Here is a 12,740-nt window from a genome sequence, read left to right on the forward strand (position 1 = left end):
GATTTTGTGCCCCTTTGGATTTCGAATCTTGAGACCCATTTTCTAGGGTTTTGGTGCAATCTTGAGGTAGGGGCCCTTAATTCATGAAATCTTGTACCTTAGTGAGTTAATTGCCTCTAATTATTGTTTAATTTGATTAGTTGTTTAAAATCTAGAGAATTGTTGATATGTATGCATATATGTTAGTTGTGTGACTATTTTTGTTGATTGTTCTATGTGAAGCATGTTTAAGACTTGATTATATATGTTCATTGTGCTAAAACTTGTTATGTATAAGCATGTTATGACTTTTTTTATTATTCTTGCGAATTATGCCATGTTGCTTAAATTGGATAAAGTATGGAATGATGAACTTGTGTATGTCATTGAGGTATTCATGCATTAACATTGGGCAGGAAAAGGGAAAGAATTGATTTACTTCAAAAAGGGGAAATTTCGGGAAAGTGTTTTTGATGAAATGGTTTTATGCGAAACCCGGTCGCTGCGGGGTTACCAACGGGCCGAAGGTTAATATAGCCTAGAGGGGACTAAGGAGTCGCCCTAGTATGGTTGAGCTAGCTGGGCCCCATAATGACGCCGCGGGGTTACCAAGGGTCAGGGACACTAGCCAATCCTCCTCTCGTGTCGCGGCGGGGTTACCAAAGGGCGGGCTGTATTAACGTTTGAAAGTGATGATTTTGAGAATGAGAATGGGGAGTGTCATTGACATGCATTGCATTTCATTTCATTGCATTGCATTGTTTATACTTGGAATTGACTTGTATGTTGTATTTGATCCCCTACGTTGTATGATCCCTATCTCCCATTGGCCTATGCTTTGCTTGAATTCACAAGGACACAAGAATTGTGTCTTAAGTGTCTCTGCTGAGCTATATGCTCACCCCTATATCTATATTTTTTTTTTCAGGTCTTGGCAAAGAACCGGTGGACGACAATCCACCCCAATTTTGAAAGTTGTAGAAGAGCATTTTCCTTGTTATTTTGTAATAGACTACTCCTTTGTTCATCCCTCATTTTTGTAAAATTCCAAAGGTGTAATGATGTAAATTTCTTTTGAAGAACCATGATCATGTAATACACTTATGATACTTGATGACATATGGGATGCGAACTTGATGATATGTAACTTGTTGATGAATGGAAGGATAATCCTAGCTTGAAGCATTGTCTAGATTAGTAGGTTATATCATTATCTTTTATTGCCGTGAATTCGAAAATTAGTTGCATGACAGGTTAAATATGCATTTAAACAGGTTGCGGTAGGTCCATTTTTAGAGAAGGTTATGCCGAATTTTTTTTTAAGAAAAAAAAATTCTTGGCATTAGTTTTGGGATCGTTACATCTATTACTCAAGTAATACCTGGAACACTGATTCCTCAAAGTTGACCTCATCTTCTACACACATGCATATTTTGAGCTTAATAATATATTTAGGATATATTACACATCTAAATGTGCAAGAATTATGTATCACCAGAAGCAGTACAGATGAGAACTTTGAGGAATCAGTGTTGCAGCTATTGCCTGAATATTGGGTTTGACCTCTTTCAGAACCACTAGCACCACCATTTGATGAGAAAAGAAGTGGAGGAGGTATAAATGTGGATACTGGCATGGTTGGTGGCAGGAATGGCGATGGAACTTTAGAATTGAGCACATCCATGACTTCCCTCATCGAAGGGCGGCTATTATAATCTGGATGAGAACACCAAAGCCCCACAATGATCAAACACTCCATCTGTTTCGCATCATATTTTTCGCCTAATCTTGGATCAGCCACCTCAAGAACATTTCTACTTCCTTAATGCCCCCATACCGCCTTCACCAATCCACCTTGTTAGGTAGTACGCTTTCCACAGGCTATTTCCAAAGCAACAATCCTAAAACTGTAGATATTTGATTCCTTTGTAGCTTTGCTATTCTAGAAGTACTCAGGAGTCATATAACCTGTTGTTCCCATCAAATCTGTTGTTTAGACACTTTTCCGTGTTCTATTAGTCTAGCTATGTGACAACCCAAATTTTTAAGAGATGAATTTTTATTTATGTCATTTGTCATCATTAAATTTTGTTTTAATTGAAGACTTGCCAATTAGAGATTTGGGTTATTGATTATTAAATTGGAGACTATGATTTATATTTAGTCTATTTTAGAGATTTTACCCACATGAGATTTTATTGGTTTGATTTTCTCCCGAAGCATGATTATATATGTTATATATATTTAGTGTATCAGTTGAAGCAATGGGATGCACCTGCTGAATTCAAAGAGATAAAGTTATGGGTTTTTTTTAGTTTGGTTGCATTTTGTATATATATATATATACATGTGATTCAATCTTATAGAAGAGTGTGGTGCTGGTAGCGAGATTGAGAGAAAGAGAATTGAATGGAAAATGGTTATTTCGCGGGGCCCACAGGGAATGATGTTTAAGGAATTATTGTTTTGTTTCATTTTATAGGATATATTTACATATATAGATTGTCTGATGGAGCTAGGAGGAGGGAGCAGCGAAATTGGAAATGGAAAAGGTAGTGTAATGATATTTTTATGGGACCCACAAGATTTATATTTAAAGGGATAATGGGATTTGGTTTTGTATACATTGTATATGTATATATTTATGTTTCTTGTCTGATAGAGGAATCTAGCAGCTGTCGACAGAAATTGTGGCTTTTATTTGCGGGTCCCACTAGGATTTTATTTGGGCAACCTTTTTGACCTTGCTTTGTTCACGTGGGGCTGTTGGAGTGTGTGTTGTCTGTATATCGCAAATCAAAGAGCAGAAGATAATATGAGATCAGGAAAATTAAAGTGGAGAGCAGAAAGTGGTTGGCAGTACATTGTCCTTTCATATTGATATCTTTTTTTTGTAGGTGAGGCTATTATAAATTGAAGGGTTGTGCACTATGAAAACACAGTGACCGAAAGAAAGAGAGTGAGAAAGCCTAAATAGAGACAGAGTGAGTTTAAGGAAAAACAGAGAGGGCCGAGAGTTGCAGAGGGAGGCCGGAAACTTGGTGGCTTGATGATCCAGTCCAGGAATTCTTTTTCAGTGTAAGGTTCTCTATACCTTGAATGGCATGGGGAGGTTTTGCTTTAATGTTTTTATTAAATGTTTTTAATTAAATGCATATGTATTAAATGTATATGTTTATGTTATGAAGCTGTTTTATTAAACCTCCATGAGATTCTTGTTATGGTTTTTCCTACTGGGACTTTTTGTCTCACCACCCTCCAGTTTCAGGTACCAAGGACGAACGGGAATTGCTAGATTCGGGCTTAGGTTGAAGAGTTGGCGTTGCAGGAATTTATTTTTTTTATTTGGAGATTTTTTTGTGTATTTGAGGAAATTAACTTTGTATAAAAGAGGGGGTAATTTTTATGATTCTGGGTATATTTTGATGTATTTAAATTGAATAAATCGAGGATTTTATTGGAATTATCGGGGCGTGACAAGCTAGCCCAAAATCCCCAAGCCTAGCTTTAAAATTCATATCTAACAAAACGTTGCTCGATTTGACGTCTCGGTGCATCACACAGTGTTCACATTCCTCTTACGTATAAACCATGGCCGATTCTAGGCCTAACGCGACCCTGGACCTCTCCTCCCATGTCAACAAGCGTTCTTCTTTGAAAAGATGAAATCCAATCTCTTATTTGGCATGAAATCATAACCAATGATAACTTCTTTTTCTTTATCATGACCCCAACCAATGAGTTTCACTAAGATCCTGTGCCTCAATTCGCTAATGCTTTTAACTTCCGAGACATACTCCTTCATAACTTGCCTTGACTCTGGAATTATCTTTTTTACAGTAAAATTGGAGTTGGTATCATTGAAGAAGCCTTTGTAAACCTGTCTGAACCCACCCTCTCCAAGCAGCACTCATCTGCAAAATTATTGGTCATGACAACCAATTCCTTTTATGAGAACATCCTAGGTACTTCCACCCTGGCCAACTCATTGTATTGCACTCTTGGGATATGTACACGATCAAGCCCCTTATGCGCAACTCGCAACTATATGAGTTAGCTATCCATCAGGATGGGAAACTTGACATAGGATTGTTTTCAGTTTTCATTCTATTCTTTGACATCCAATAACCAAACCATACCAGAGCAGGAACCACGGAATTTGTTATTTCCGCTTGTTCTCAATCTGTATAATTAGCATCATTTTTAGTATTGTTATTGCAAGTGTGAAGAACCATAACTTGAGCAAAGAGTTTGGTAATGAATGCTGTAGCTTTAATTTCTATACTTGCATATTTGCCATTTTAGGTGTTTTTTAGGACAACAAACTATTACACAACTCATTCTGCATTCCAATCTCTGAAAATTTTGACAGCCATACAATGGGGTGCTTAGCTCTTTGTAAAACTTTTATCCTATTCATGCTTTGCATTCCATTCAATTGCTGAATATCCAGTTCAATGGCGAAAAAGCCAGAGCGGAAAACATAAACTTCGGAATTTTACAACCACCATTTCAACCAATCAAAAAATATTGTAATATTCGAACATACCTTTAGTTCCCTTAAAATCAGGCTATTACTTTTCTATTCTTATCACTAGTCTTATGCTTCCTCTGTTAGAGGATATGTTCAGAGAACATGTATGCTATGATAAACCTTTTTTTTTTTTTTGTAATCTTGGGAAGTCAATTTTCAGATTACAAGGTGATCTTCCACTTCATTTTCATCTTGTCCAGTTGTTCATACTTTTAGTTTGTGTTCACATATCCAGAGTCGTTATTTAAATCAAAGGGTTAATGTGGATATTAGACCTTGAATTGTTAATTGCTTATTGAGATAAGGATTATCAGAGGATTATTTTATAGAATTTGCAATTTGTTAAGGCTCATGGTTGGTCATTCTATGCTTCAACCAGAAGTGACTAAAGTACATGAGCGCGACTATGCGGGAGGGTCAGAACTAGCAGAGACTAGCTTGTTTTGAACTAACAGAGACTGCTTGTTTCTGTTGGAATTTTTTTTAAAAATAAAAAATTCCCTTATTATCATATACAAGGGTTTCATAGCCCTTTTCAACCCAATGGCGGACGCTATAAGAAACTCCTACGGAATTCTTGAAGTAATCAATTGTTTAATCCTAAATTAATGCTTTACTCCGGATTTCTTATTTTCTATAAGTTTTTTTTATATTTTATTTTATTTTATTATTATTATTTTTTTTATTGATTTACACCCTACAGTTTCTTCGCTGAGCAACAGGGACAACTACACAAACCTGTCTCTCTCAGTACGTACCCTCTAGCTCAACCATGGAAATTCTCAAATACGAGAACAGAACTAAATATCATTTCCCTCCAAATATTCTGGTTCGTGCTGTGTTCAAGATCTATGTTTTTCTCTTCCTACTTGTCATCCCCTTTGCAAAACCACTAAATTACGAAAACACCACCTTCATATTCAACAATTTCGATGAAAAAATGGATGATATTATATACCAAGGAGATGCAAACACGTCAAACCAAGTCATCCAACTTGCAATTAAGAAGGAAGGTGAGGGTCACAGAGGGAGCTTTGGTCGAGCCATCTATAAAAAACCAATAAAGCTTTGGGACAATGCCTCTGGAAATCTTGCAGACTTCAACACCCACTTTTCCTTTCTAATAGACTCGCGAGATATCTCGAATGATTTTGATGGTTTTGCCTTCTTTCTTGCCCCCACCAACTCCCAACTCCTTCCTACCTCAGGAGCTGGCAATCTTGGCCTGGTTACTTCCAACCCATCATTTGTTGCTGTTGAATTCGATACGTATGCGAATGAATGGGACATAAATGACCATTTGCTCTCTGATCATGTGGGTATTGATGTCAGCAATATGAGATCCGTAAATGCCGTGGAATGGTCTTGGAGTGATGTTCAAAATGGGCAAAGAGCTAAAGCTTGGATTAGCTATAATTCTAGTTCAAAAAATTTTAGTGTTCTTGTGACTGATGATAGTAGTGCTACTTCAAATTTCCTTAGTGTTTCCTACACCATTGATTTGAAGCAACATTTGCCAGAGTGGGTGACTATTGGATTTTCTGGTGCCACTGGATATGTTATGTATGAGCTGTACAACATCATCTCATGGGATTTCAGCTCTACTCTGCAAATTGCTGAGAAGGTCTCTGGAAGAAAGAAAAACAAGAACTGGCTGTGGATTGTGCTCGGTGTTGGTGTTTGTTCTGTGGTTCCTGCTCTCGTATGGTTTGGCTATTGGATGTCAGAGAAGAGAAGGAAAACTGAAAACAATCCTATATCCGTGGACTATGAGCTGGGAAGAGTGGAAGTACCGAGGAAGTTCACATACAAGGAATTGGTTGCTGCGACCAATAGTTTTGCAGATGAAGGGCTGCTTGGAGAGGGTGGGTTTGGACAAGTTTACAAAGGATTCTTCAGTGATACCAACTCCATTGTTGCTGTTAAAAAGATAATTCCAGAGTCAAGGCAAGGCATGAAGGAGTATGTTTCGGAAGTTAAAAGCATTAGCACACTGAGGCACAAGAACTTAGTGAAACTCATCGGTTGGTGTCATGATCAAGGAAAAGAACTTCTCATTGTTTACGATTTCATGCCAAATAAGAGCTTGGATTTCCATCTTTTCAAAGAACAATGCTTGTTGACATGGGAGGAGAGGTACAGGATTGCGTTAGGCCTAGCATCGGCATTGGTTTATATGCAAGAAGAATGTGACCAATGTGTGCTGCACCGGGACATCAAATCGAGCAATGTTTTGTTAGATGTGAATTTTAATGCTAGGCTTGGGGATTTTGGGCTTGCTAGACTCATAGAACACGGACAAGTGTCTAAAACAACGGATTTGATTGGGACACCAGGTTACATGGCTCCTGAGTACCTTCAGAATAGCAAAGCTACCAAGGAATCTGATATCTACAGTTTTGGGATTGTTGCTTTGGAGATAGCATGTGGAAAGCACGCTATCAAACAAGGTGAAGCCAATGGAGAGAAATTTCTAATTGAATTGGTGAAGGTGGTATGGGGGCATTATGGATGCAGAAATGTTCTTGAGGCAGCTGATCCAAGATTAGACGGAGAATATAATGCGGAACAGATGAAGCGTTTGATGATTGTAGGGCTTTGGTGCGCTCATCCAGATTATAATAGCCGCCCATCCATGGGGCAAGTCATGGATGTGCTCAATGCTAAAGCTCCATTGCCAGTCCCGCCACCAATCATGCCAGTGTCCACTTTTGTTCCTCCTCCAGCTCTTTCCTCGTCACAGGGTACATCTGGTTCTGAAAGAGGCCAAACCCATTGCTCCGGCAAAAGCTGCACGACTGATTCCTCAGACTTGATCTCATTTTCTTCAGTTTCTGGTGTAGACATATACTAAATATATTAAGCTCGAAATATGTATGTGATTTTTTTTTAGCTCTACTTTAATTTCTATGTTCACCTATTTTCAATTGTAGGTGTTGTTTGGAACACAACATTTTGTTACGTAAGCCTCATTTTGCATTTCAATCTGTGAAAATTTTGACAGCCATACAGTTCAATCTCTATTCGTGTCTTTTCTTCCATTCGATTGCTGAGATCCAGTTACATGGACAAAAAAATAAAAGGGGGAAATAAAAAAGTGTTGTAACATTCTAAATTTCTAACATACCTTTAATTCTCATAATTAAAATCAGTCTATTACTTTTCTATTCTTATCACTAATCTTATGCTTCCTCTGTTCTTGGATACAGAGAACAGATATACTATAATCAGCAAATTTTATTCAACTAATTTTGGGAAGTCATTTTTCAGAGTACAAGGCGATCGTCTTGTTCAGTTGTTCATAGCATTATGGCGATTGATGAACTACTTGTCATTCAGAGAATAAAAGTTGGGAGTTCACTTTCATTTGATAATGTGGAATGCAAAGTCTAGTTCACACAACTTGTAAGTGGAACAAAAACTTTAGGACCCGTGTCCTAATATATCAAACACACACAAGAAGATAGATTTTATGAGGTTTATCCAAAGAATTAGGATTACGTGCATGAATTTTATTATGTTTAGAAAATGACACAATATAGAGAATTATAAGTACCATACTCACTAGGGGCAATACAATAAGTGCGAAATATACCAAAATGTCTTCCCAAAAAATTTGGTTGGACAAGTCTTGAACCACCACGGTTCACAAATTTAGAATTGTTCTTTTAGGGTTATGGGTGTACTTTTTATATATTCTTTTTAATGAAAATTATGGATGGATTTTGAAACAGTACAAAATCTGCTCCTACCTGTTAATAATAAATAAAGAAAAATATTTTTTATTGGCTAATTTTGTTTTTCTTTTTTTCTTTTCATTCCTTTCATGATAATTTTAAGACTACAATTTTCATAAAAAAATTATCTTGTAACATTGATTTTATTTATTTATTTAAAGAATATATAATATATCATAACACCTTGAACTATCCCCGACTTTGATGCAGGACAAAGTGTGCCGGATTGGGAAGTAAATATTTATTTGTGGAACAAGTTTGGAATAGGAATATCCTAAACCTCTTATAAAGTAACAAAGGCTAGAAATGTCTGGAGCCCTTCATTCCTTTCTTGAACCTTGTTGTGCCGGACGAGAATTACATAGTTTGACTGTCATGTGTCAATTTCTTCAGATGTTGTCACTTGTCAATAAAGGTGAAATATATAATATATATATATATATATATATATATATATATATAATAAAATAAATTATGGAATCAAATATCTTGCATTGGCCGGTTATATATGCTTAAGCAGATCCATCAAATGGGCATAATGTTTGTAGATTTTAAATTACAATTATTGCACAGGAAGTGCCCGAATGAGGACATGTTTGTCATGTTTTATGTATTTAGTTCAATCGTCCAAGATTAGACGGAGAATATGATGTGCAATAGATGGAGCGTATGGTCATTTTAGGGCTTTGGTGTGCTCATACAGAATAATTCTCACGCATTCAGATATGTAGATATATCCTAAATATACTACTAAGCTCGAAATATGAATGTGGTGTGTGTGTGTGTGTTTTTTTTCTTTCTTCTTATTGTTATTACGTATTGTTATTGTAAGCGTGCAATATAGAGTTTGGTAATGAAGGCTGTGACTTAAATTTCTATTTACCGCGATTGTAGATGTTGATTAGGACAACAATCTGTTACACATCTAATTTTTACTCCAATTTGTGAAAATTTTGACAACCATAAAATGGGGTGATTAGCTTTTTATAATACTTATATCCTATTCATACCATTTCTTCCATTCGATTGCTGAAAATCCAGTTCAATGGCAGAAAAGGCCAGAGCTTAAAACATAAACTTTGGATTTTTACAACCACCATTCCAAGTAATAATAAAAATAAGTCTTCTAATGTTCTTCTAATATGCCTTATTAATTAAAGTGATCTCATGATAAGAAAAATCGTTTAAAATATTTGTTTACACAAAATTGGAACATTGGAAGTGCACAGACGTGCCAGAGTCTTGGAAGACTCAGAAATAATTGAATAAAAAGAACCATTTTGAAACGATAAAGTGATGGAATGGTTTTGATTTGCCTTGGATGAAAGGATTTTGATAAAACTACAATGCTAAACTAGAGAATTAAAGTGATGTAATCCTAAGTTGACTATTTAAAAACTTTACAAGAGAAGAATCTATGTTCTATGATAAACTAACTTTTAAATCCATGATTTGCATGCCTTCTTCTAGCTTTGGTCTCTGTTGACACCAAGCGTCTCGTAAATTAGGGCGGATCCAAGGGTGGGTGAAGTTGGACTTCAGCCCCTCCCAATTTTTTTTTTTTTTTTTAGTATACTACTTTAAGCCCAGCCCAATAATAATAATAATAATAATAATAATAATAGTAGCCCAATCTAAAATTTGCTCACTCCATTTAGAAAGGCTGAATTCGTCCTTGCCCATAATTCAGCCCATGTTCGGTCTGTTGTGCATCTTCCGGATTTTGATATGCAGATTTGTTCTTCACCTACCAAATGTCCTATGAATTGTGGCTTGTGAAACTATTGAGTATTTACCCATGGCCTTGTAACTTGCAAACCAACGTTCCCAAGCTTTCCTTTTTAATTTGCATGTGACATGTGTTAACATGTACTCCTATATTATATGAACTAATATTCACCTGGATGTCTTCCTTATTGCTGGACAAGTATCCATGAATCCATTAATGGACCATTAAATTAGCCAACATTCTGCTGTCAACCACGCGTCGGTCCACTTGCACACATTTCTAATGATTTTCGTAACTTGTTGATCCATCACTCTTAATTGTACGAACAAACTCAGCCCACTTATAGCACCCATTATCCTTAATTATAGAAAATACATAACTCCACATTTTAAATCTGATTTATGCTCCACATGTATAGTCCATAATTCCTCATTTTTAGGACTTGTTTGGGGGCTGATTATACATATTTTTGTGGCTGAATTATATAGCCAGCTGGTACTATATTATTTTGTCACATGTGAACTCATTTTTTTCGAGTGTGCACACTTATCATCTGACAGATTACACAAGTGTTGGGATTTCATTTATGGTGCCATGTGTCACCGCATTATTGAATCATAATTTGGTCCGTATGTGTCTTTCATTCATCTCAACCATATTATGAAATGTGGAGTTATGTATTTTCTATAATTAAGGATAATGGGTGCTATAAGTGGGCTGAGTTTGTTAGTACAATTAAGAGAGATGGATCAACAAGTTACTAAAACAAGTATTTTCCACCATATTAAGAGTGATGGATCCACATGTATATCCCCACATTTCATTATTTACCGAAAGATATGAGTTTTGATTTTTTGAACAATATGAAATAATAGGAAGTTCAGAGTTGAGAACGAGAATAGAGATGGAGGCGATTGGGGAGGCTGAAATGATTTGCCCAAAATATATTATTTTTTTCTGGTGGCCCATCATCCATGGGCCTATAAATTTCGAGACCCCATTAAATTTTGAGACCCTAGGCGACCGCCTTTGTCGCCTTGGGTCAGGGTGGTTCTGGACTTATTTAGTTTGGGTCTTTATTTTAGTACGGTGATTGAGTTGACTTGACTTTGATTAGGTGGACTAATTTTGGGGTGAGCTAATATTATTAATAATAATTTATTTATTTATTTTTTATTATTTTTTTTGGTGTTGGACTATTATTAATATAATAAAAAATTTCTTTAGTGGACTCAAGTCCACCAGAGCCCACTCTTACGCCCACCCTTGCATGACCCGATATGAAAAATAACATGGTCAAAGATCCAACCCAAGAGTGCAAACAAACACTATACCACCGTCTTGTGAGTGCAAACAAACACTATACGACCGTCTGGGTATAATCTTCAAGGTGGAGGCCAACAACATACCTTATCCAAACAAGGAACTGTTAAATTGATTGATCTTGAAAGCGCACAAGGAATTACTTCATCTCAAAAGAACTTGCAACTACTTATAACCATATCTCATAAAAATTTATATATAAAATCAAATAAATAAATCTAGTTTTGAAATATTGTTGGTTCATATATTGTCTTGCTCTCAAGATAATTAACAAGAGGAATAAAAAAAATCTAGTTTCCCGTTCCCTATTCTACTAACCATATTCATGTGGTAGATTTTTTTGGCCTCGTTGAAAGTAGAATATCTTGTTAAATTAAACTGAAAACGCAAAAAAAAAGATCAAACATACCCATAACAAGAACACACAATTTTACTTAATTCACTCAAAATTCAAGACTACACTCAAAAGTGGATACAAAGAGTTCAGAATGAATATATATACCTTCGCACTAGGGCAACATAATAAGTACAAAAATTATCAAAATATTTTCCAAAATACTTTATTACTAATAAAGTTCTAAATTTATAAATATCTATTAAAAATAGAATTTCATTGTCTTACTAATTTCCACCCCCCTTGCTGGTACTTGGTAGAGTAATTACCCTTTATTTTTCTTTTATTTTGAGGACAAACCATGTTAAGAAAATGAAAACCAAAGCCTCCAACATGGTTTGCATTCAATGCATTCAAAAATAAGAAAAATTCGGCTGGTCTTGTCCATTAGACTATTAAGTCTCAATAAAATTATCCTTTAAAAATAAAATAAGATGATTGCATCTGGATATTTCTAATATTTCATAATACTCGGTCATAAAGAATAATAATTATGGGTGACCAAAAACTATTTTGCACGTGGGTGCACCTTCCCTATGTTGGATCCTCTTCAGTTTTCTACCTCCTCTTCTTTCAAAAGTGAACGTAGGCGTACGGTTACCATTTTTTTTTTTTTTTAAAAAAAAACTTTAAATTATCGAAATTGGATTATGGTTCGGTAATTGCCAAGGACCGTGACATTAACTTTAAAAAATTTAATATCTCCAACCGAATAATTATATATATATATATATATATATATATATATATATATATATGTATATACTGCACGAAGAAAATGTGGGTTCGTCAACTTATAGTATTCTAATAAGTGGGGAACCAATAGAAAAAAAGAAAAGAAATGCAAAGTGCACTATACTCGCTTGACTATCAAGTTTGAATTTTTTTTTTTTTGGTACAAATTCATTGAACTTTTTAATTTGCTGTTAGCTAGCCATTAACAGCCATTAAAATTGACTAATATACGACGTAACAACAAATTGAATAGCGCTTTTATATGGTTCGCTTCAGAAAATCCCTTATTTACTAGGTCACCCATACGAG

At 35.5% G+C, this 12,740-nt stretch overlaps 1 protein-coding gene and 1 long non-coding RNA gene across 2 annotated transcripts; both read left to right on the top strand.

Annotated features, from left to right (window-relative positions):
* The first annotated feature begins 2,874 nt into the window (after positions 1-2,874).
* Positions 2,875-3,478, top strand: LOC132286105 (uncharacterized). Its single transcript, XR_009472683.1, has 2 exons — positions 2,875-3,057; positions 3,242-3,478. It is a non-coding gene; the product is annotated as an uncharacterized LOC132286105 (long non-coding RNA).
* Positions 3,479-5,285: 1,807 nt separating this feature from the next.
* On the top strand, positions 5,286-7,367 carry LOC132295808 (L-type lectin-domain containing receptor kinase IX.1-like). The gene has a single exon (XM_059794086.1). It carries the CDS (start codon positions 5,286-5,288, stop codon positions 7,365-7,367), a length of 2,082 nt encoding a protein of 693 aa, XP_059650069.1.
* The last annotated feature ends 5,373 nt before the right edge of the window (positions 7,368-12,740 follow it).

The sequence above is a fragment of the Cornus florida genome, unplaced genomic scaffold (genome assembly GCF_030987335.1).
Source record: "Cornus florida cultivar Cherokee Brave unplaced genomic scaffold, ASM3098733v1 CherokeeBrave_3.0.0_Hap2_Chr02, whole genome shotgun sequence".
Lineage (NCBI taxonomy): Eukaryota > Viridiplantae > Streptophyta > Magnoliopsida > Cornales > Cornaceae > Cornus > Cornus florida.